The sequence below is a fragment of the Choloepus didactylus genome, chromosome 2 (genome assembly GCF_015220235.1).
Source record: "Choloepus didactylus isolate mChoDid1 chromosome 2, mChoDid1.pri, whole genome shotgun sequence".
NCBI classification, from domain to species: domain Eukaryota; kingdom Metazoa; phylum Chordata; class Mammalia; order Pilosa; family Megalonychidae; genus Choloepus; species Choloepus didactylus.
The window spans coordinates 30,793,949-30,820,091 of NC_051308.1; the positions used below are offsets into that span (position 1 = coordinate 30,793,949).

Here is a 26,143-nt window from a genome sequence, read left to right on the forward strand (position 1 = left end):
ATAATAAAGAGGAAAAAGAAAAGAAAGCAAGCCTAATTTGAGCTGGTATATAGTTACAGAGGTTTAAGAAGAGTTACTAAAATGATGAAATACTGTCACATATCCTACTTACTGCAGGATAATGGAGCTTTATGCTATGTATAATAATCACATGCTCATACCACAGATGAGAGAAGTTACAGAAAAAAGTTTCAGGAAAACAGATGATCTACAGATAATGAAAAAGATTTACACAAAGAGCTGTGAGACTTTTGGAAAACATTTTTTGTTTTTGCAATAAGACTTCCTATCCTATTCTAATAGTACCTAAAAATGATCTCTTTCTAGGATTTAAGATAACACTTCTTGTGTTAGAGATACATTTGGAAATTAATAATGGACACACACATCATTTCCCATATATATAAAGACAAAATCTGAAAATTCTGCTTGTTGCTAAAACAGACATTAAATTTCTGCTTGGAAGCAAATGTGAAAATATTGATTTTTACTCAATTATCCAAGGAGAAAGTTATAAGCTATATTGTCATGCTTTTGATAGGATTTCTATCTTGAATGTTGAAATCTTAAGCATTAAAACCACTAACGAGTGAGCAAAGAAAACAATTACCAGATGGCGTTTTCAACCAAATTTTTTGTATTTATTGTAATTGTGCTTTTCTACAATAAATGATTCTTGTGGTTTGCAAACCACAAGATACTCCCATAAACACAGAATAGCATTTCCAATAGGGGAGTTCACACAGCGAACAAAGTATAAAATGTGTGACCTCAATAAGGCATTCAGTGCAAGGGATAAGCTGTCTTTCTCTCTGATTGGTTCCCTTAGGATGCTCTTATGTTGGCGTCACATTCTTCTAAGAGCAGAATCAAATCTTCAATCAGGCTGTGCTCTCTGCCATGTGTCACTCTCATAATATCAAAAGCCTAAATGAAAAGGAAAGAAGACAGATTAGATCCCAAGACATGCAGGCCTCTACCTGCTCCCCATCTTTTTCCCTGTGATGCTAATGGCCTTGGGGAGCCCTGCAGGTCTACAGCATGAGCAGCTTCTAATTGGGCTCGCAGCTTCAGAATGTGAAGTGACAAGGGCGATTTTGATCGAAATGTCTGGAAAGCAGATTTACTACCTGAGTCATTCTGGGATGCAGTGATCAACAATGGTCTTGAGGGACTGTTATTGCATTGGTTTGGTGTATAGTTACAGAGGTTTAAGAAGAGTTACTAAAATGATGAAATACCATACTGCTACTGGTAACCTTAACATAAATTTTCATTTTTGCCTGCTGCATTTAATTCTCTTCCATATGCAATGTGATTATGATATTCATATATTTTTTCATTTTATTATTAATATGACATTAGAGCATCAGCATTTTGACCCTCCCTTCCTTTACTCCTCATACACAGTTCATTTCTAAATTTTGTCAATTTTACCTCAAAAATATTTCTGAAATCTGGATGGATATATGACTACTTCAACAATAAGAGAATGGTGGAAGTGACACTATTGACTTCCCAAGTTAGGTCAGAAAGTCCATATGTCCTCTGCCTTGTTCACAAGTACATTTGCTCTTGGAACCATGCCCCTTGATGCTGTGTGGAAACTCAAGCCACGCGGTAAGGGCATACATAGGTGCTTTCATTGTCAGTCCTAGCTGAGCCCAACTTTCAATCATTCTAGCCTAGGCACCAGACAAGTGTGTAAAGGAGCCTCCAGATGATTCCATCTCCATCCAGAAGACAGCTAGATACCAGTCTTTCCAGCTGAAATCCCAGACATGGTGGAAAAGAAGCAAGCCATCCTTATTGTGCTGTGTTCAAATTCCAACCCACAGAATTTGTGAGCATTATAAGATGGTGGTTGTTTGATTCCACTAAGTTTTGGGATGGTTTGTAATGCACCAATAAACAATCAGAACACCCTCAAAAATATTTTTGCAATAAATACATTAAAGATAAACAGTATAATCCTGCAATGCTGCACGAGGCGGGGAAGGAACAACAAACCCATTGTATCTGATGTGAACTGCCTTATGGAGATGCATAAAGATGTGACTCTGGTGCCTGTTAAGCAACCAGCAAAGTACCTCACACATGGTACAGGCTCTCAGCCCTGGCTGCACAGTAGTATATCAATTGCGGGGCTTCAAAAGAAATACCAGTGCTGACTCCAAACATGAACAACTGAAACCTTCTCTCTGGGGTAAGGCCTAGGCTCCAGGAGACTTTAGTATACCAGCAGGTCAGAGAACTTCTGACATAGGAAGCTCTCAACAAAAAACAGCAATGTTCATTATTCAATGTTAATTTATAGGCAGAATGATGATCATTTTAAGGTTGTGTACAATTAATTCCATCACGTTTATATGCCATTATTTACTGAACTTCACCTGGAAATCTAGATCACTTCCAATTTTCTGTTACGATACAATGGAGATCTGTCAAGGTTATGACCTTTTCCCTCCGCTGAATATTTTCTTAAGATAAATTTTTGGAGGTCGGACTCTTGGGTATGAACACCCTCAGAGCCATAGAAATTTTAGAGCTGGAAAGCACCTTGGTGTACCTTTAGTCAGACCCTTTCATTCTATGAGGAAAAGCCTGGAGAAGTGAAGTGTTCATGTCTATGAGTGCTTTCAGCCGGTGTTCCTGGATTCTTTTTACGTTTCTTTAAAAATGTCCCCACCGGGCTGGAGTAAAGGAATGGGCAGACAGTGAGAGTCTAGATTTAGCTCCTGAGAGAGAGAAAAGAGAAAGGAAAAGAAAGGCCCACCTCCTCAGGCCTGGAAAGAACTCTGATCCTGGAGATCTGCTGTGATCCTGCACGTGATCGGGCCCCTCACCCCTGCAACATCCTAGCTGGAAAACCCAGAAAGTGGCTGGGACTGAGATTCTGGGGGTGGGGTGGGGATTCACTTCTTATTAACTGTAGTCTATTTCTGTTGGGTCTGCCCTGAGGGTGCACAGAATCTGTAAGTAAATATCGAGGATGGGGAGTGCCCTGGGAGGGACGGCAGGAGTTGGGAACAGCCCCCATTTTGCAGGCAGCCAAGCTCTGTGAAATTCCTCTAAGCAGAAGATTAAAACCAAATGTTTGATGTCATTCAAGGAGCAAATACCTCATATTTTATTCTCATTCCCCTGCAATGCTCTGGATCCTCTGTTGTTCTGGACATCTTAAGGTCTGAGTCAGAGACCTGCATGAGGGCATGATTATAAAGACAGGGTGTTTCTGGGATCAGAGAGATGTTTCAACTCCTTCACGGGAAATTCTTTATTAGAAAGCAGACTTAGATGTTCTCTTCCCGTCTACTCAGCAGCAGGGCAGATGTGTTTGTGATCTGGCAAAGGAAGATGAATGGGCCTGAAGCACTGACTGAAAAGCTCTGCTGAAAGGGAAATAACCCTCCACCCTGCCCATTAATAAGTCATTAGTCCAGGAAAAGGTCAGGCCTAAACTGTAAGGACTCACTCTCCATCCTTGTCACTCACAGACCTCTGTTGGGTGCAGGCCTGGCCTTGTTTCTCAGGAGAACTCCCAGACCAGTTTCTTTTTGCCCTCCTGGCTATATTTCTCCAAGTTACTCACTTGGGGAAAATATCTATGTTTCTCTGTGAGTTGACTCAGAAGCTAGATTGTAAAGTCATCTTCTTATCACCCTGACAATGTGAAACTCATTTGCTTGCTTTCAAACCCATTATAGACCCCAATCTTCCTTCCTCTCTGCCTTTCTTCCTGTCATAAGTTTCACTTTCCCTCCTTTTCTCGCTTTAAGTATAAGGTCTACACCTCAAGTGCCAAATTGCCATTGATCCAGAATCTTATTCAAGGAGCAGGCCTGCTAGGGCTATAGCAGAGCCAGAACAGGAGGCTCGCAGCCCCACAGTCATTTTGGAGTTGCAGAGCCAGGGCCAGGCTTCACATCCATACCTCATAGCCTGCTTTATGGAAGGGGCCATAAAGATCATCTAGTCCAAAGCCCCCCTGTTATGGAAAGAATCACTTCCTAAGATTGCCTGGACTGAGAGGTGGACTGAGGGTGAGCACCCGGCTCTCGGAACTCAGCTCAGTATCCACTCTGTGACTGCACTGACAGCCAGCACCTGTGCAGAGGGTCTGCAGTGACCAAGGAGAGGAACGAGAGGGTCTCCTGGATGTGGCTTCTGAGACACCCTGAGGAGCCAAAGGGGACTTCCTAGATGCTGCTGGTCATGTCCTGCCTTCTCTTATTTGGTGGTGAACGCAGCACATGAAACAAAGGTGGGGGCACGGGCAACCCCTGGGCATGTATGGGTAGGATTTGACATACCAATATTAAAGGATCTTCTTCACAAAGACTAGAAGCAGAGAGGAAATGGGTATACCTATGGGCATAGGATCAATTTGAAGAAAATGACAAAAAAATCCACATCATTTGTCCAGAAGGTAAAAATAAATACAGGCATGATTAATTAAAAAGTAAACATTATAATTTTCTCTGTGTGATGGGACAGAGGTAGAAGAGAAGGAGAGGAAGAAGAGAAGGAAGAAAGATGCAGGATTTGGTAATGTGTCAAACATGTCAGTTACTAGCTTGTGTGTGTGTACATGTGTGTATGTGTGTGTACATGTGTGTATGTGTGTGTACATGTGTGTATGTGTGTGTGTGAGACATGATATGATTTGATATGATATGATATGATATGAACATTGGGTAGACTGGAAGCTGAAACTCAGGCCTGGTGATGGAGGACATCTGGTCCTTGCCTGGACATCGCCTGGCCCTACAGGTGAGCTGGGGGAACAAGTTACCAATGATGCAAGCAGCGAGTCCCGTGTGGTCCTAGCCACAGGCCAGCTCTCCATGGCAGTCACAGTCCTTCAGCACAGCAGGAAGATGAGGAGGGCTTTTATTTCCCCCCAAATAAAGCTGCAATAAATCTCTGACAAATCAGAGCAAGTGTTTTCCGTAGCTCTGTCTCCTTTCTCTCAGCACCCACCCCTCAACTGCCACACATGCACAATTTTGAGAAGACAATTTTGGTTTAATTTCCTGCAGCAGAATATAAAACAGATTAAGGAAATATAAAACCAGAGCAGGCTTGCGTTGGGAAAAGCTTATCTCTTTCTATTAAATTTTATTTTTTTAATGGTAGCAGTTAAAAAGAGCCTGTACATAATCTTTCACAGAGGACTCTTTGAAGCCTCCAAGGGGGTTGCTGCACCCACATATAGACTCTAAATGTCACACAAGAAATGGCAGCACAGATTGTCTGCCCAGCACATGGTTCACTCAGGAATAATGGAAGGGACCCAGAACTGATTTCAATCACATCACATCAGTTCTTTTGAAAGTAATTTTAGAATTGCGGTCATATATTAAATAAAATGAATTAAATAAAATTATGATTTAAGGTTGGGAGCAATACAACATTCATATTAATTTTTAATACAGATATATTAAGCTTATCAAGGATTTCATATACTCTCTACCATCAGCCTGAGGAATCCAATAAATGACTTCCCCAAGCATGATTTAAATATGGCTATAAAATCAGAGGGAAGAAAATGTATGCTTGATAAGGACCTCTGGAATCAGATCACAACAGGGAAAAATGGAAGCAAGCTTTATTTTATCCTGCTCATCTCAGAATGAAAGAATAGTGGGGTGGGGTGGGGGGGTGGAGAGGTGTTCTGGGGCATCCAGAATAGGAATTGCAAGAAGCAAGAGATGCAGTACAATACATTAAGCAGCTCCGGAACCACTAAAAGCCCTTTACAGCGATGGGCAGCAGAAAATTCCAAGCCCTTTGATGACCCACACGAGCTCAGCATGGCCACTGTTCACCCTGCACTCCAACCTTGACAGAACTCTCCAAGTGCAGAATCCGCTGTAAGCATTTGCCTTCACGGAAGGCATAATTTCTTTAATGAAAACATCTATCCATTCATTCACTAAATATTTTCTGAGCATCTATAGTGAATAAGACTTGGCCCTGGCCCTGAGAAGAGCTCTGGCACAGTGAGGGAGACAGAAACATAACTACTACATTCCTATAGCGTGACAGTGTATGATAAAGGGAGATGCCAAGTGCTGGGGCACCCAGGGAAGGGAGGGGCAAGCTCAGTCCAGCAGAGCCTCGGGAGGCTTTACAGATGAGGTAAACTCAGATTTTGTCCCTTCCAGTGGTAGTAACAATTAGGAATAAAAGAGTTACTGTTGACTTACTCTGTTTAATTCCTCAATCAATCCAACACCTGAGAGACCCTGAAGAAGTCATGTCTCCTCTCTGAACCTTGGTTTCCTTAACCGAATTAAGAGGAGATTGGATGAGATAAATTCTAGCAGCAACCCAAGTCCCAATGTGTTGTAGAAAGCACCATGCCAGACACACGAGCTAAATATTGTGTTATTCATTTCCAATTTAATTGGATTCTAAAGACTTTCGTCTATGTTTTCTTCTAAAAGTTTTATAGTTTTCCATTTTACATTTATGTCACGATTCACTTTAAGGTAAGTTTTGTATAAAGTGTGAGACTTAGATTGAGGTTTGATTTTTTTTTTCCTACAGATGTTCATTTACTCCAGCACTATCTGTTGAAAACATTATCTTTTCTCCATTGAACTGCTTTTGCACCTTTACAAACAATCATTTGGGCATATTTGTGTGGGTCAATTTTTGGGGTCTCTATTCTGTTCCACTGATCTTTGTTTCTACCCCTCCTCCAATACCACACTGTATTATTTACTGTAGTTCTATATAGTAAGTCTTAAATACGGGTAGAATGCCTCTCAAACTTTATTCTTCTTTCTGAAATGGTTTTAACTACTCCAGTTCCTTTGCCTTTCCAAATACATCTTGCCTATATACATATGCAAAAAAATGCTGCTGAGATTTTAATAGGAATTGCATCAAAACCGTATATTGATTTGAGGAGCACTGACATCTTTATAATATTGAATCTTACAATCCATGAACACAGCATATCTCTACACTGATTTAGGTCTTTTAATTCCTTCAGCAGCATTTATAAATTTTGGCATACAAGTTCTGTACAGGTTTTGTTAGATTTACACCTAAGTATTTCATTTTTATAAGCTATTGTAAATGGCATTGTATTTTAAATTTTGCATTTAAAATTTCACATGTTCATTGCTAATATGTAAAAATACAATTTATTTTGCATTTAAGTACCTTGTATCCTGCAACCTTGCTTACCACACTTATTTGTTCTAGTTGTTTTTTAAAAAATACACACACACACACACACACACACACACACACATACACATATTTCTGGGGATTTTCTATGTAGACAATCATGTCATCTACAAATAGTGGCAATTCAACTTCTTCCTTTCCAATCTTTATGACTTTCATTTCCTTTTCTTGCCTTATTGCACTGAACTTCTTGAATGTTGAAAAAGAGTGGTAAGAGCAGATAAGACATCCAATCTTGGGAACAAGTACTCAGTCTTTCATCACTAAATACAATGTAAGCTTTAGGTGTTTCATAGATGTTCTTTATCAAATTGAGGAAGGTCCCCTCTAATCCTAGTTTGCTGAGAGTTTTTATCATGAATGTTGTCAAATGCTTTTTCTGCATTGGTTAATATAATCATGCGGGTTTTCTTCTTTAGCCTATTAATATGGAGATGACAATGATTGATTTTTGAATATTGAATTAGCCTTGCATCCCTGGAATAAATCCGGGTTATAGTGCAAAATTCTTTTTATATATTGCTGAATTCTATTTGCAAATATTTTATTAAGGATTTCTGTTCTATATTCATAAAGCATATTTGTCTGTAGATTTTTATTCTCTTTGTTGGTTTTAGTGTTAGGGTAATGCTAGCTTTGTAAAATGAATTGAGAAGCTTTCCCTCCTATATTCTGGGAGAGATTTTATAGAACTCATGGTAACTCTTCTTTAAATGTTTGGTAGAATACCCCAGTGAAACCAGATGGACCTGGGTATTTCTTTTATGGGAGTTTTTAAATTACAAATTCAATTTAATAGTTATAGGGTTGTTCAAATTATGTTTCATACTGGGTGCACTGAGGTAGTTTGTGTTTTTTGAGGAATTGTTCCATTTCATCTAAGTTGTCAAATTTATGTGTGAAGAGTTGTTTAAAGTACTCCCTTATTATCTTTCTGATGTCTGCCGATCTGGGGTGATATCCTCTGTTTGGTTCCTGATATTGGTAATTTGTGACTTCTCTCTTTTTTACTTAGTCAGTCTTGCTAGAAGTCTGCCAATTTTACTGATGTTTTAAAGAACCATTTCTGTTTTATCGATTTTACCTACTGCTTCTTTGTTTCCAATTTCATTGAATTCTGCTCTTATCTTTAGTATTTCCTTCCTTCTGTTGTATTTTCATTATCATTCAGTTCTATGTATTTTAAAAATTTCCCTGGATACTTCCTCTTTGACCTACAGATTATTTAAGGTATAGTAAGTTTCAATGTGTTTGGAGATTTTCCTTTCATCATTCTGTTCTTGATTTCTAGTTTGATTCCACTGAAATTGGAGAATATACTCTACATGATTTCAATTCTTTTTTTATTAGTTGATGGATATAGATATGGTCTATCTTGGTATGTGTTCTGTGGGCACTTGCAAAGAATGTATATTCTGCTACTGTTGGGTAGAGTGTTCTATAAATGTTGATTAAATCCTGTTGGTTGATGATATTGTTGAATTCTTCTAGATCAATGCTAATTTTTTGAATTGTTCTATCAATTGCTATCAGAGGGGAGCTGACGTCCTCAACTATACTTGTGGATTTGTCTATTTCTCCTTTCAGTTCAATCAGTTTTTGTTTCACATATCTTTCAACTGTATTATTTGATGCACACACATTTAGGATTGATATGTCTTCTGGGTAGGTTGATCCCTCTGTCTCTAGTAATTTCTTTGCTCTAAACTCTACTTTATCTGCTATTTATATGGCCATTACTACTTTCTGTTAATTAATCATGTTTGTATGATATATCCTTTCTTCCATGCTTTTACTTTCAACCTGCTTATATCATTATATTTGAAGTCAGTTTTTGATAGACAGCAAATAGTTGGTCACTTAAAAAATTCCATTATGATAATCTCTATCTTTTAATTGGTGTATATAAACCATTTATATTTAATGTAATTATTAATATATTAGGTTTTAAGTCTACAATTTTATTTTTGCTTTCTGTTGGCTTTTTATGTAGTTTCTGTTTTTCCTGCACTCCTGTGAATTACTTGAACATTTTTTAGAATGCCATTTTATAGTGTTTTTTGAGTGTATCTCTTTGTGTAACTTCTGGTAGTTGCTCTAAGTATTACATTATATATACATAACTTATAACACTCTACTGATGTTGTCATTTTACTAGTTCCAGTGAAGTGTAGAAACCTTACCTCACTTTACATCCTTCTACCCTCCCCTATTTAAAATGTAATTGTCTTAAATATTTCCTATACATACATTTCTTAGAACCACATCAGATAGTGTTCTACTTTTTGCTTCAACTATCAAACATAATTTAGAATAGTTAAGAGAGAAGGCAAGTCTACTGTACTTTTGCTTACCTGTTCTTTCTTCCTTCCCGATGTTCCAAAATCCCCTCTTCTATTATTTCCTTTCGTTTTACAGAACTTTCTTTAGCCATACTTTTAGAGTAGGTCTGCTGGTGACAAAGTCTTTTAGCTTTCCTTCATCTGAGAATGTCTTGATTTCTTCTCCACTCCTGAAGGATATTTTTGCTGTATATAGGTTTCTGGGTTAATAGTTCTTTTCTTTCAGTACTTGAAAAATGTGCTACTTTCTTTTGGCCTCCGTAGTTTTTGATGAGAACACTGCTGTCATTCAAGTTGTTTCCTCTTGAAGATAAGGTGTCATTTTCACTTGCTATTTTTAAGATATTTTCTTTGTCTTTAGTTTTCAGAAGTCTGACTATGATGTGTCTTGGCTGAATTTCTTTGGGTAGATTTCTTTGGGTTTATTCTGTTTGAGGTGTGCTCAACTTTTTGTAGATTTTTTTCTGTAGATTTATGTCATTTGCCAAGTTTGGGAAGTTTTCCACTATTATTTCATCAAGTACTTTTTCTTCCCTACTATCTTCTTCCTCTCTTTCTTGGACTCCAATGATATGAATATTAAGTCTTTTGTCATTGCTCCCACAGGTCCCTGAAGCTCTGATTATTATTTTTTCCAGTCTTTTTATTTCTTTGGTTTCCAAATTGGGTAATTTCTATGCTATCTTCAAGTTTACCAATTCTTTCCTTTGTCCCCTCCATTCCATTGTTGAGCTCCATTCTGTTTATTTAGGTTATTTTATTTTTCCATTCTAAAATTTCCATTTGGTTCTTCTTTATATCTATTTCTATTTTTTCATTTGTTTTGAGCATGTTTGTGATTGTTTGCTGAAGCATTTTAATGATGGCTGCTTTAAAGTCTTTGCCAGATAATTCTAATATCTCTGTTACCTTGGTATTGTTATCTATTCATTTCTTTTTTCATTCAGTTTGAGATCTTCTAGGTTCTTATCTGATGTGTAATTTTCAATTGAAACCTGGACATTTTGGGTATTCTGTTATGAGACTGAATGCTATTTAAGTTTTATTAAATTTTATTTCTGTTATAGCTTGCTTCCTCTACACCACTCCAGCAAGAGAATGGGGGTTGCCACCTTATTACTGCTGGTAGAGGTATAAGGCTGGATTTCCCATGTGGTTCCTTGTTACTACTGGCCTATATTTCCTGGTAGGTAAATTTTTGCTTATTTCATTTAATGTGGCTTAATCATATTACTGCATTCTCTTATTACTTTCTCCTGCCTTGGTTCAGGAACATGCTCCCCAAATTAATATTCTCCATTTGGAAGTCAGTAGGGGATATTCATAAATGTCAGGGACAGGGACTTCCAAACAACTCCTTGAAGGTATTGGTGGCAATTATGGCACATCCCCACTGCATGCCCTCCTTCCCTCTCTTTTTTCTGCCTGCCCAGATATTAAGATCTGTTGTCCTTGGCAGGTGAAATCACTGTCCTCCCCACTACATGGGATCTGACACCCAGGGGAGTGAATCTCCCTGGGAACGTGGAATATGACTCCCAGGGAGGAATCTAGACCCGCATCGTGGGATGGAGAACATCTTCTTGACAAAAGGGGGATGTAAAAGGAAATGAAATAACCTTCAGTGGCAGAGAGATTCCAAAAGGAGCCGAGAGGTCACTCTGGTGGGCACTCTTACGCACACTTTAGACAACTCTTTTTAGGTTCTAACGAACTGCAATAGCTAGCAGTAAATACCTGAAACTATCAAACTACAACCCAGAACCCATGAATCTTGAAGATGATTGTATAAAAATGTAGCTTATGAGGGGTGATAATGTGTTTGAGAAAGCCATATGGACCACACTCCCCTTTGTCTAGTTTATGGATGGATGAGTAGAAAAATGGGGGAAGGAAAACAAAACAAAACAAAACAAAAGCACCCAGTGTTCTTTTTTACTTTAATTGCTCTTTTTCACTTTAATTTTTATTCTTATTATTTTTGTGTGTGTGGTAATGAAAATGTCAAAAATTAATTTTGGTGATGAATGCACAACTATATAATGGTACTGTAAACAACTGAATGTATGCTTTGTTTTGTATGACTGCATGGTATGTGAATATATCTCAATAAAATGAATAAAAAAAAGAAATTGGAAAGATTTTAGGAAAAAAAAAAAAGACCTGTTGTCACACATTTAGAGGAGGGCTTTATAACCCAGAGGTTGTGGGCACTTAAGAGAGTCCATGGAGAGCCTTCAGAGGGTCCCCAAAGCCTTCTTTCCCACTAAGTACACAAAATGTTGAGTGTATGTACATATTTTCTGGACAGTTAGTGATTCTCATCAGATTCTTAAAAGAAAACATGGAGGGCAGGGCAAGATGGCGGACTGGTGAGCTGTATGTTTTAGTTACTCCTCCAGGAAAGTAGGTAGAAAGCCAGGAACTGCGTGGACTGGACACCACAGAGCAATCTCCCTTTGGGCATACTTCATACAACACTCAGGAAAACGTCGAACTGCTGAGATCAGCGAAATCTGTAAGTTTTTGCGGCCAGGGGACCCGCGCCCCTCCCTGCCAGGCTCAGTCCCGGGGGAGGAGGGGCTGTCTGCTCCCAGAAGGAGAAGGGAGAACTGCAGTGGCAGCCCTTATCGGAAACTCATTCTACTGATCCAAACTCCAACCATAGATAGACTGAGACCAGACACCAGAGAATCTGACAGCAGCCAGCCCAGCAGAGAGGAGGCAGGCATAGAAAAAAAACAACACGAAAAACTCCAAAATAAAAACGGAGGATTTTTGGAGTTCTGGTGAACATAGAAAGGGGAAGGGCAGAGCTCAGGCCCTGAGGCGCATATGCAAATCCCGAAGAAAAGCTGATCTTCTCTGCCCTGTGGACCTTTCCTTAATGGCCCTGGTTGCTTTGTCTCTTAGCATTTCAATAACCCATTAGATCTCTGAGGAGGGCCCTTTTTTTTTTTTTTTAATCCTTTTTTCTTTTTCTAAAACAATTACTCTAAGAAACCCAATACAGAAAGCTTCAAAGACTTGCAATTTGGGCAGGTCAAGTCAAGAGCAGAACTAAGAGAGCTCTGAGACAAAAGGCAATAATCCAGTGGCTGAGAAAATTCACTAAACACCACAACTTCCCAAGAAAAGGGGGGTGTCCGCTCACAGCCATCATCCTGGTGGACAGGAAACACTCCTGCCCATTGCCAGCCCCACAGCCCAGAGCTGCCCCAGACAACCCAGTGTGACGGAAGCGCTTCAAATAACAGGCACACACCACAAAACTAGGTGTGGACATTAGCCTTCCCTGCAACCTCAGCTGATTGTCCCAGAGTTGGGAAGGTGGAGCAGTGTGAATTAACAAAGCCCCATTCAGCCATCATTTCAGCAGACTGGGAGCCTCCCTACACAGCCCAGCAGCCCAGAAACACCCTGGGGGGACGGCACTCACCTGTGACATAGCACAGTCATCCCTCAACAGAGGACCCGGGGTGCACAGCCTGGAAGAGGGGCCCACTTGCAAGTCTCTGGAGCCATACGCCAATACCAAGGACTTGTGGGTCAGTGGCAGAGACAAACTGTGGCAGGACTGAACTGAAGGATTAGACTATTGCAGCAGCTTTAAAACTCTAGGATCACCAGGGAGATTTGATTGTTAGAGCCACCCCCCCTCCCTGACTGCCCAGAAACACGCCCCATATATAGGGCAGGCAACACCAACTACACACGCAAGTTTGGTACACCAATTGGACCCCACAAGACTCACTCCCCCACTCACCAAAAAGGCTAAGCAGGGGAGAACTGGCTTGTGGAGAACAGGTGGCTCGTGGACGCCACCTGCTGGTTAGTTAGAGAAAGTGTACTCCATGAAGCTGTAGATCTGATAAATTAGAGATAAGGACTTCAATTGGTCTACAAATCCTAAAAGAACCCTATCAAGTTCAGCAAATGCCACGAGGCCAAAAACAACAGAAAATTATAAAGCATATGAAAAAACCAGACAATATGGATAACCCAAGCCCAAGCACCCAAATCAAAAGACCAGAAGATACACAGCACCTAGAGCAGCTACTCAAAGAACTAAAGATGAACAATGAGACCATAGTACGGGATACAAAGGAAATCAAGAAGACCCTAGAAGAGCATAAAGAAGACATTGCAAGACTAAATGAAAAAATGGATGGTCTTATGGAAATTAAAGAAACTGTTGACCAAATTAAAAAGATTCTGGACACTCATAGTACAAGACTAGAGGAAGTTGAACAACGAATCAGTGACCTGGAAGATGACAGAATGGAAAATGAAAGCATAAAAGAAAGAATGGGGAAAAAAATTGAAAAAATCGAAATGGACCTCAGGGATATGATAGATAATATGAAACGTCCGAATATAAGACTCATTGGTGTCCCAGAAGGGGAAGAAAAGGGTAAAGGTCTAGGAAGAGTATTCAAAGAAATTGTTGGGGAAAACTTCCCAAATCTTCTAAACAACATAAATACACAAATCATAAATGCTCAGCGAACTCCAAATAGAATAAATCCAAATAAACCCACTCCGAGACATATACTGATCACACTGTCAAACACAGAAGAGAAGGAGCAAGTTCTGAAAGCAGCAAGAGAAAAGCAATTCACCTAATACAAAGGAAACAGCATAAGACTAAGTAGTGACTACTCAGCAGCCACCATGGAGGCAAGAAGGCAGTGGCACGATATATTTAAAATTCTGAGTGAGAAAAATTTCCAGCCAAGAATACTTTATCCAGCAAAGCTCTCCTTCAAATTTGAGGGACAGCTTAAATTTTTCACAGACAAACAAATGTTGAGAGAATTTGCTAACAAGAGACCTGCCCTACTGGAGATACTCAAGGGAGCCCTACAGACAGAGAAACAAAGAAAGGACAGAGAGACTTGGAGAAAGGTTCAGTACTAAAGAGATTCGGTATGGGTACAATAAAGGATATTAAGAGACAGAGGGGAAAAATATGACAAACATAAACCAAAGGACAAGATGGCTGATTCAAGAAATGCCTTCACGGTTATAACATTGAATGTAAATGGATTAAACTCCCCAATTAAAAGATACAGATTCGCAGAATGGATCAAAAAAATGAACCATCAATATGTTGCATACAAGAGACTCACCTTGGACACAGGGACACAAAGAAACTGAAAGTGAAAGGATGGAAAAAAATATTTCATGCAAGCTACAGCCAAAAGAAAGCAGGTGTAGCAATACTAATCTCAGATAAAATAGACTTCAAATGCAGGGATGTTTTGAGAGACAAAGAAGGCCACTATATACTAATAAAAGGGGCAATTCAACAAGAAGAAATAACAATCGTAAATGTCTATGCACCCAATCAAGGTGCCACAAAATACATGAGAGAAACACTGGCAAAACTAAAGGAAGCAATTGATGTTTCCACAATAATTGTGGGAGACTTCAACACATCACTCTCTCCTATAGATAGATCAACCAGACAGAAGACCAATAAGGAAATTGAAAACCTAAACAATCTGATAAATGAATTAGATTTAACAGACATCTACAGGACATTACATCCCAAATCACCAGGATACACATACTTTTCTAGTGCGCACGGAACTTTCTCCAGAATAGATCATATGCTGGGACATAAAACAAGCCTCAATAAATTTAAAAAGATTGAAATTATACAAAGCACATTCTCTGACCACAATGGAATACAATTAGAAGTCAATAACCATCAGAGACTTAGAAAATTCACAAATACCTGGAGGTTAAACAACACACTCCTAAACAATCAGTGGGTTAAAGAAGAAATAGCAAGAGAAATTGCTAAATATATAGAGACGAATGAAAATGAGAACACAACATACCAAAACCTATGGGATGCAGCAAAAGCAGTGCTGAGAGGGAAATTTATAGCACTAAACGCATATATTAAAAAGGAAGAAAGAACCAAAATCAAAGAACTAATGGATCAACTGAAGAAGCTAGAAAATGAACAGCAAACCAATCCTAAACCAAGTAGAAGAAAAGAAATAACAAGGATTACAGCAGAAATAAATGACATAGAGAACAAAAAAAACAATAGAGAGGATAAATATCACCAAAAGTTGGTTCTTTGAGAAGATCAACAAGATTGACAAGCCCCTAGCTAGACTGATGAAATAAAAAAGACAGAAGACCCATATAAACAAAATAATGAATGAAAAAGGTGACATAACTGCAGATCCTGAAGAAATCAAAAAAATTATAAGAGGATACTATGAACAACTGTATGGCAACAAACTGGATAATGCAGAGGAAATGGACAATTTCCTGGAAACATATGAACAACCTAGACTGACCAGAGAGGAAACAGAAGACCTCAACCAACCCACCACAAGCAAAGAGATCCAATCAGTCATCAAAAATCTTCCCACAAATAAATGCCCAGGGCCAGATGGCTTCACAGGGGAATTCTACCAAACTTTCTAGAAAGAACTGACACCAATCTTACTCAAGCTCTTTCAAAACACTGAAGAAAATGGAACACTACCTAACTCATTTTATGAAGCTAACATCAATCTAATACCAAAACCAGGCAAAGATGTTACAAAAAAGAAAAACTACCGGCCAATCTCCCTAATGAATATAGATGCAAAAATCCTCAACAAAATACTTGCAAATCGAATCCAAAGACACATTAAAAAAATCATACACCATGACCAAGTGGGGTTCATTCCAGGCATGCAAGGATGGTTCAACATAAGAAAATCAATCAATGTATTACAACACATTAACAAGTCAAAAGGGAAAAATCAATTGATCATCTCAATAGATGCTGAAAAAGCATTTGACAAAATCCAACATCCCTTTTTGATAAAAACACTTCAAAAGGTAGGAATTGAAGGAAACTTCCTCAACATGATAAAGAGCATATATGAAAAACCCACAGCCAGCATAGTACTCAATGGTGAGGGACTGAAAGCCTTCCCTCTAAGATCAGGAACAAGACAAGGATGCCCGCTGTCACCACTGTTATTCAACATTGTGCTGGAAGTGCTAGCCAGGGCAATCCGGCAAGACAAAGAAATAAAAGGCATCCAAATTGGAAAAGAAGAAGTAAAACTGTCATTGTTTGCAGATGATATGATCTTATATCTAGAAAACCCTGAGAAATCGATGATACAGCTACTAGAGCTAATAAACAAATTTAGCAAAGTAGTGGGATTCAAGATTAATGCACATAAGTCAGTAATGTTTCTATATGCTAGAAATGAACAAACTGAAGAGACACTCAAGAAAAAGATACCATTTTCAATAGCAACTAAAAAAATCAAGTACCTAGGAATAAACTTAACCAAAGATGTAAAAGACCTATACAAAGAAAACTACATAACTCTACTAAAAGAAATAGAAGGGGACCTTAAAAGATGGAAAAATATTCCATGTTCATGGATAGGAAGGCTAAATGTCATTAAGATGTCAATTCTACCCAAACTCATCTACAGATTCAATGCAATCCCAATCAAAATTCCAACAACCTACTTTGCAGACTTGGAAAAGCTAGTTATCAAATTTATTTGGAAAGGAAAGATGCCTCGAATTGCTAAAGACACTCTAAAAAAGAAAAACGAAGTGGGAGGACTTACACTCCCTAACTTTGAAGCTTATTATAAAGCCACAGTTGCCAAAACAGCATGGTACTGGCACAAAGATAGACATATAGATCAATGGAATCAAATTGAGAATTCGGAGACAGACCCTCAGATCTATGGCCGACTGATCTTTGATAAGGCCCCCAAAGTCACTGAACTGAGCCATAATGGTCTTTTCAACAAATGGGGCTGGGAGAGTTGGATATCCATATCCAAAAGAATGAAAGAGGACCCCTACCTCACCCCCTACACAAAAATTAACTCAAAATGGACCAAAGATCTCAATATAAAAGAAAGTACCATAAAATTCCTAGAAGTTAATGTAAGAAAACATCTTCAAGACCTTGTATTAGGCGGCCACTTCCTAGACTTTACATCCAAAGCACAAGCAACAAAAGAGAAAATAGATAAATGGGAACTCCTCAAGCTTAGAAGTTTCTGCACCTCAAAGGAATTTCTCAAAAAGGTAAAGAGGCAGCCAACTCAATGGGAAAAAATTTTTGGAAACCATGTATCTGACAAAAGACTGATATCTTGCATATATAAAGAAATCCTACAACTCAATGACAATAGTACAGACAGCCCAATTATAAAATGGGCAAAAGATATGAAAAGACAGTTCTCTGAAGAGGAAATACAAATGGCCAAGAAACACATGAAAAAATGTTCCGCTTCACTAGCTATTAGAGAGATGCAAATTAAGACCACAATGAGATACCATCTAACACCGGTTAGAATGGCTGCCATTAAACAAACAGGAAACTACAAATGCTGGAGGGGATGTGGAGAAATTGGAACTCTTATTCATTGTTGGTGGGACTGTATAATGGTTCAGCCACTCTGGAAGTCAGTCTGGCAGTTCCTTAGAAAACTAGATATAGAGTTACCATTCGATCCAGCGATTGCACTTCTCGGTATATACCCGGAAGATCGGAAAGCAGTGACACGAACAGATATCTGCACGCCAATGTTCATAGCAGCATTGTTCACAATTGCCAAGAGATGGAAACAACCCAAATGTCCTTCAACAGATGAGTGGATAAATAAAATGTGGTATATACACACGATGGAATACTACGCGGCAGTAAGAAGGAACGATCTCGTGAAACATATGACAACATGGATGAACCTTGAAGACATAATGCTGAGCGAAATAAGCCAGGCACAAAAAGAGAAATATTATATGCTACCACTAATGTGAACTTTGAAAAATGTAAAACAAATGGTTTATAATGTAGAATGTAGGGGAACTAGCAATAGAGAGCAATTAAGGAAGGGGGAACAATAATCCAAGAAGAAGAGATAAGCTATTTAACGTTCTGGGGATGCCCAGGAATGACTATGGTCTGTTAATTTCTGATGGATATAGTAGGAACAAGTTCACAGAAATGTTGCTATATTAGGTAACTTTCTTGGGGTAAAGTAGGAACATGTTGGAAGTTAAGCAGTTATCTTAGGTTAGTTGTCTTTTTCTTACCCCCTTGTTATGGTCTCTTTGAAATGTTCTTTTATTGTATGTTTGTTTTCTTTTTAACTTTTTTTTCATACAGTTGATTTAAAAAAGAAGGGAAAGTTAAAAAAAAAAAAAAAGAAAAACAAGGAAAAAAAAAGATGTAGTGCCCCCTTGAGGAGCCTGTGGAGAATGCAGGGGTATTCGCCTACCCCACCTCCATGGTTGCTAACATGACCACAGACATAGGGGACTGGTGGTTTGATGGGTTGAGCCCTCTACCATAAGTTTTACCCTTGGGAAGACGGTTGCTGCAAAGGAGAGGCTAGGCCTCCCTATGGTTGTGCCTAAGAGCCTCCTCCCGAATGCCTCTTTGTTGCTCAGATGTGGCCCTCTCTCTCTGGCTAAGCCAACTTGAAAGGTGAAATCACTTCCCTCCCCGCTACGTGTGATCAGACACCCAGGGGAGTGAATCTCCCTGGCAACGTGGAATATGACTCCCGGGGAGGAATGTAGACCCGGCATCGTGGGACAGAGAACATCTTCTTGACCAAAAGGGGGATGTGAAAGGAAATGAAATAAGCTTCAGTGGCAGAGAGATTCCAAAAGGAGCCGAGAGGTCACTCTGGTGGGCACTCTTACGCACACTTTAGACAACCCTTTTTAGGTTCCAAAGAATTGGGGTAGCTTGTGGTGGATACCTGAAACTATCAAACTACAACCCAGAACCCATGAATCTCGAAGACAGTTGTATAAAAATGTAGCTTATGAGGGGTGACAAGGGGATTGGGAAAGCCATAAGGACCACACTCTACTTTGTCTAGTTTATGGATGGATGAGTAGAAAAATAGGGGAAGGAAACAAACAGACAAAGGTACCCAGTGTTCTTTTTTACTTCAATTGCTCTTTTTCACTCTAATTATTATTCTTGTTATTTTTGTGTGTGTGCTAATGAAGGTGTCAGGGATTGATTTATGTGATGAATGTACAACTATGTAACGGTACTGTAAATAATCGAAAGTACGATTTGTTTTGTATGACTGCGTGGTATGTGAATATATCTCAATAAAATGAAGATAAAAAAAAAAATGTAGCTTATGTGGGGTGACAATGGGATTGGGAAAGCCATAAGGACCACACTCCACTTTGTCTAGTCTATGGATGGATGAGTAGAAAAATAGGGGAAGGAAACAAACAAACAAACAGACAAAGGTACCCAGTGTTCTTTTTTACTTCAATTGCTCTTTTTCACTTTAATTATTATTCTTGTTATTTTTGTGTGTGTGCTAATGAAGGTGTCAGGGATTGATTTATGTGATGAATGTACAACTATGTAACGGTACTGTAAATAATCGAAAGTACGATTTGTTTTGTATGACTGCATGGTATGTGAATATATCTCAATAAAATGAAGATAAAAAAAAAAATGTAGCTTATGTGGGGTGACAATGGGATTGGGAAAGCCATAAGGACCACACTCCACTTTGTCTAGTCTATGGATGGATGAGTAGAAAAATAGGGGAAGGAAACAAACAAACAGACAAATGTACCCAGTGTTCTTTTTTACTTCAATTGCTCTTTTTCACTTTAATTATTATTCGTGTTATTTTTGTGTGTGTGCTAATGAAGGTGTCAGGGATTGATTTAGGTGATGAATGTACAACTATGTAATGGTACTGTGAACAACTGAATGTACGATTTGTTTTGTATGACTGCGTGGTATGTGAATATATCTCAATAAAATGAAGATTAAAAAAAAAAAAAAAAAAAAAAAAGAGAACATGGCCCCAAAGAGGTTAAGAATCACTGTAGCAGATTAAGAAATGGGAATTGCATGCTCTGAATCAGCCATTTGGGAAGCTGACAATCAGGGTCTATGCTGGAGTAGAGAGAGATCTGCATGCTTTTGCTTTGAACCCTTCCTGGATGTGCTAGAGTAGCTCCTAGCTGTGCAGCTCTGAGAGAAGCAATGTTTGGGACTTGCTGCATCCATAAGCTGCCTGGCCTGCACTCCATGTTCAGGCCCAGAAAAAGCTAAAAAGATCCCCAAAATGTAAAATGCTTCAACAAAATGAAATGAGAAGGGGAAAAATTAACATATAATGCAAGAAATTTAAATCTGAATAAAAAGTGGTTATTGAGGGGAGGAAGTCTGACTTTTTACAATCTGACTTCACCCAACAAAGTACTTACTAGCAAAGCAGTTACTCTGGGGTCAGGTGAGGGAGCCTGCAGAATGTGGAGTGCATGGAAAACAGGTTCACTGACAAGACAACTCAGATGAGGAGGGTTGCCCTTGAGACCCAAGAAGTCAGATTAGTGGCAAACAAAATTCTTCCAAGAAATAAATATAAAGAAACAAAAGTCGATTAGAGATAGGAGAAAGCAGGAGGGAAGCACTTTGAAAGGACCCCAGGACCATTCTGTGGTGGCAATCAGATGAATTTCAGCTGAGCCCAGTGGAAACGGAAGCCTAAACCAAATCAGAGCTGGGCTAAGTGGATTCCTTTCCTGGGGGAGGCTGGGGCTTAACTAAATCTATAACAAATTCTGTTCCTGAAGCGTTTCTGATTTCCATTTCAAACTTAGCCTTTGAAGCCTTTATTCACGTTATTTCATCCTATTATTTTGAGGGTTTCTAAGACAAGAAAGAATAAGTAGGGGTGCCAGACTAAAGAAAACATCAGTTTCAAAGGGCAGAATATGTCCTCCCTATCTCTTTTCTGAGTTACCTAAGCCCTGAAAGGGCTCAGGAAGAGAGGCTCTGCAGGAAGAAACTGACCTACCTCTAGACTCACCAGTCACATGAGTTCGTGAAGAAAATGTACCTGTTCAAGCAGTCCTTCTGCTAGTAAATGCCAAGCAGAGTGAGAATTTTGGGGCCATTAGTTATAAACATCTAAAAGAAGAGGGTCAAGATGGGACTTTTAAAGCCCTCCATTGATACAAAAAAAAAAAAAAAAAAAAATCCCTCATTCAATAAGCATTTAAGGGAACTTGCTGTGGTTGGGGCATGTGTGTGTTAGGAAGCACCAGGAGATACAAAAGGTACGTAAGTAAGGGTCCCCTAAGGAACTCCCACTCACCTTATGGAAACAAAATATACATGTGTGAACCAGTGGGGAGCAGTTATATAGCATAATTATTCAAGAAGGGGGCCAGAGTATAACTTCAAATTACAAATAAAAGTACCAAAGAGACCAGGTAATGGGTGAGTGATCAGAATGAGGATTCCTATAAAAGTAATATTTCTTTATATTCTCAAAATGCTTGGAGTTGGCAAGGCACTCACATACTATCCCATTTAACTCTCAAACAACTCTACGGGGTAGGTATTGTCCTTATTTGAATAACAAGGAAATTATGTTCAGAGGGATTAAATGACTTACTTTAAATCACAAAACTAATAAGTGGTGGGACTGGAACTTGTACCTACTGATTCTAAATCCAAATGCTCGTTTAAATATACTACTTGCCTGGGATGCACATTTTCTCCTTGGTTGATAATCAAAACCTTGCAAGAGAGTCAGTGACTTTTCTACATCAAACAAGAGGTTCGGAGTAAGGCTACAACTTGACCCCAGGCCTCATGTCAGGCATTCCGATGCTGCTCCCACAGAATATCTTTCATTTGGCAACTACGAGTATCCATGCTTGGGCTGATCTCTGGTATTAGGAACAGGAATTGCTAAAATGATTATCAGGGAAAGCTTCTGGAAGAGGTAGAACAACCTCACAAGAAGGGCATAAAGGTGACAGAGAATGAAAGTAGGCACAAAATGTGTAAAAGAGCAATAAGGGGGTCATCAGAAAAGCTGGTGACACTCCTCCCCCATCAGCCTAGTCCATGTTATCCCCTAAATCTATACTTAGATGCCTATTTGGGTTTATTTAGCAGCTGAGAGCATTAGGTATCTCCTTCAAGAGGTCTTCATGCTAAGGCAATGACTAAAACCTCACATGAAGAACAGAGGATACCCAGATCTCCTCTCATTTCTCTCCCAGAGTTTCCTTTGTCTTTGCATCTGGAACCCAGCTAGACCTGAAGGGATTTCAACACAAGTCTTATTAGAGAGCCTCATTTATTTAGCTGGGCCAGTCTAGAGGTAAAGAACAGAGCCTTGAATTTTAGCCTGGATTTAATGACTTAATATATGCCTGTTCCTTCCACTAAATTATAAGGACAACAATGTGTTTTACTCAGATTAATAGAAGCATTTAGTCCACACATTGAATTAAACTGAACAAACTAGATCTGGCTCTGCCTCAGTGTGACTTCAGATAAGCTCTCGACTATCTCTACATCTTACTAAGCTATTTCATTTCTCAAATGGAGGTAAAAATGCCTGTTACACTGACCTCACAAGGCTGTCATCTATCATCATGTATGTATGAGCAGCATTAATACTTTCCAGTCCCATATAAACATAAGGATTAATATGGTCACTTGTAAAACACCTACTTGTAGGTGATCCTGGGTTAGGTGTGTCATATACTTGGAAAACTTCCTCCACATTATTATTATCATTTTTTTTTTTTTTGTCAAAACTTTCACAAAGTAGATTCTCAACAAATATTTGCTGTCTAATTGATTTGACTGGCTGACAATTACCAGTCATACTAGAAAAGGAAAGTTTTCTCTGAGGCTGCAAGAGACTACTAGGTGTTCTTCTATAGGTCCAGATAAAGACATCAAAGTAAAAAGAATATGAAGGGTTGTGTACCTCCAGTGACTCCTGTTGACCACTGGCTGTTTTCAGGTAGAGATCAGGAACAGGCAACATGGCTAGCATTTAACAAAAACTGGCATTAAGGGAATCTCATTTTTTAAGAACCTCTTAGGCATTAGTCATTTTTCTCTTTTAAATGTAGGTAGCTGCCTGTGTTGTATGATCAGCCTGCCCTGAATACTCCCTGACCAACCCTAATGCATGGCCCTGGATCCATCCACTGAAACTCTTCTATAGACAAGGGCATTGTGGCCCAGAGACCCCATTAAAATGCCAGATGCTCCCCTTGGAGCTCTATACACAGGGTCTTAGAGCACCCACCAGCACCTGGGCCAGGTAAGCACATGAGCCACATTTCCGAAGGCCATGGATTGGGTGAGAAATTGTTCTGCCACAGTGGGAAGGCCAGATGAAGTGCTGCCCCACAGGGCCATCAAGGACAGCAGGGAGCCCTGAGCCCCTAGGGGCAGAGGAGACTCACTGAGAGGGTAAAAATAATTTTCACTATTTTACCAACATATTCCAACATTGACCCAGTTCTCCCACTTACTGCTAGGCTTATACTGAAATTCACCCATCCTTTCCCCCAACAATGAATACTTACTAAGTTCCAGTTCCAGTTACCTTGCATGGCTAACCACAAAGACCCCACAGTCTCCTGGGGAGTGATGAGTATGAAACAACCGCCTATTACAATTTGGTAAGTGCTCACTGACAGTGTCTGTTTATAGGAGCACAAGGAGAAAATAACATTTGAGCTAGGCCTTAAAGGATCAGTAGAGTCCTACCAGGACCAGGGGATGGGGGTGGGGAGGGGACTGAAGGCAGAGGAGGTAGCTTTGTAAAGACCTAAGTGTGAGCAGTTCAGACAGTCTTGGGCAATGGTGGGTGCCACAGTGTATACTTTCTGTGTAGAGAGAGAGGGAGGATGGAGGGCTGTGGAGGCTGCAAGATGGACTGCAGAGAGATGGTCAGGGGTCTTGATTGACATGCAAAGTATCTGGACTGTGTTCTGTGGGCAACAAGTGGGGAGGCACGGAGAAAGGTGATTTGTCCACTGTGGAGGAGGGTACCGGTACAGTAGTATTCTGAGCCAGTTTGCACCAGTTTGTGAGAGCTGACTTAAATTCTCATGAATTTTATAAGCTGGTTGATTTCACATCAGTAGCTCAAAATCAACCACAGTAGGCATATTTACACCACAGAAATTGGCAAACATTACAAATCAGGCCTTTTTTTGTTTTGTTTTTTAGAGCTGGTCGTTAAACATTTACCGGCACACTACTGGCTCATGTATGCATGCACACACACGTGTGTGTGTGTGTGTGTGTTTGTATGTATAGAGTTGTAAAAAATCACAAAGAGGTTCAGTCACAAGTAGAAAAAGGTATACCAAGCAAAGCTACATATGCCCTTGGAACACTCACCAGTCTCAGATTCTTCATTGCTTGAGGAAACATGCCTTGATGTAACTGCAGTTTGCCAACTTTCATTACCTGCACACCTCTGACGGGATGGTTTCCTGGGAAAAATATCCTGGAAGAAACCAAATGGCAAATAGTGTCAGTAGCTCTCACCTTTGTAGTCAGCATTTCATCAATAGATTATGAAAGTGGGAGCAGACACTGGCTGTGAATGTTAATGAGCTACTGAAGGGAAATTAGTTTTGCAATCTAGGAGAATGCCATACTGAGGGGGAATAAAGCACATTATTGATCTCTTGCTCCTAAGAACACCTTTTGCATCAGAAAAAAAATGACAGGTCTGGCTTATCTCTCTAATAAACAGTACAGAAAAAAAGCCAAAATTTGGACCTCTTTATTTATATTTGGTGGGCAAGGGAAACCAGGTATTAATTCCATCCCCCATCCTCTTCCACGAAGCTCCAGCATTTAGCACAGGCCTGCCACAGAAGAATCTCTCAATATATATTTGTTGGACAAATTAATGACACATTTATTATCCACCAGCTAGATGCTCCCACTCCCTCCTTTTAACTTCAAAGCCCTTTGATTGACTCTCAGTTCTAGAGTTTATCATGGTCTACCTTTCTTATAGGCACTTGTATATTCATTTTATCATCCCAACTAATTATAAGTTTTTCTCTTCAGGCACCCTCACCTGTTTTCTCTGTGAGGTCCTGCAGGTAGGAGGTAATACATGACTGACCTCTTTCACATACAGCAGAATAGAATGGGGTATTGTCGTAGACAAAAGAATTAGGACTTAGGGCTATGTTCCAGATGCTCTGAAGAGCTGTATAACTTCAACTCAATCCAACAAGAATTTATTATATTGGGGTCAACAAGATGTGTGCAGTTTGGGCTCTCCTGCCCAACTATTCATGGAGTCTACTGAGCTCCTGCTGTATATGCAGGACTGTTCCTGGGGCTGGGGGAAATACCACTGCACACGATGAGCTTTTTCCTCAAGGCCTAGTAATCCCATTAGACACTGGACAAATATTCATGTAACAGTTAAAAAATATTAAAGGATGGAGCATGATTTAGTGCCCAAATGAGGTCTACCCTCATACATGGTAGATGCCAGTTCAAGTTTGTTGAACTGAACTTGAGAAAATGATATAGGAATTATGAAGAGAAGGTGATTCTTGGTTAGACAAGGAAGGTTACCTACAGGAGGGAAATAGGATTTAAACTGGCTCCTCAAAATTTGAGAAGGCATGGCTAGGTGGGGAGAAGGGTATTACATCCAAACTGTTAAACTGTGTAATTAAGGGCACACTCCAAATGCTGCTTTTCCAGTATATATGGGTACCTGCCCACAGATATCAACAAG

The 26,143-nt window shown here is 39.5% G+C and overlaps 1 protein-coding gene across 3 annotated transcripts in view; it reads right to left on the reverse strand.

The window, feature by feature from the left end:
• Nucleotides 1-629: 629 nt before the first annotated feature.
• Nucleotides 630-26,143, reverse strand: part of SMYD3 (SET and MYND domain containing 3) — an 839,570-nt gene continuing 814,056 nt past the window's right edge. For all 3 annotated transcript variants that reach the window (XM_037822565.1, XM_037822568.1, XM_037822576.1), the window contains 2 exons: nt 24,772-24,880; nt 630-927 (listed from right to left, as the gene is read on the reverse strand). In XM_037822565.1, the coding sequence (XP_037678493.1) occupies nt 826-927; nt 24,772-24,880 (211 nt within the window). In that variant the 3' untranslated portion in view covers nt 630-825. The remainder of the gene's footprint in view (nt 928-24,771; nt 24,881-26,143) is intronic.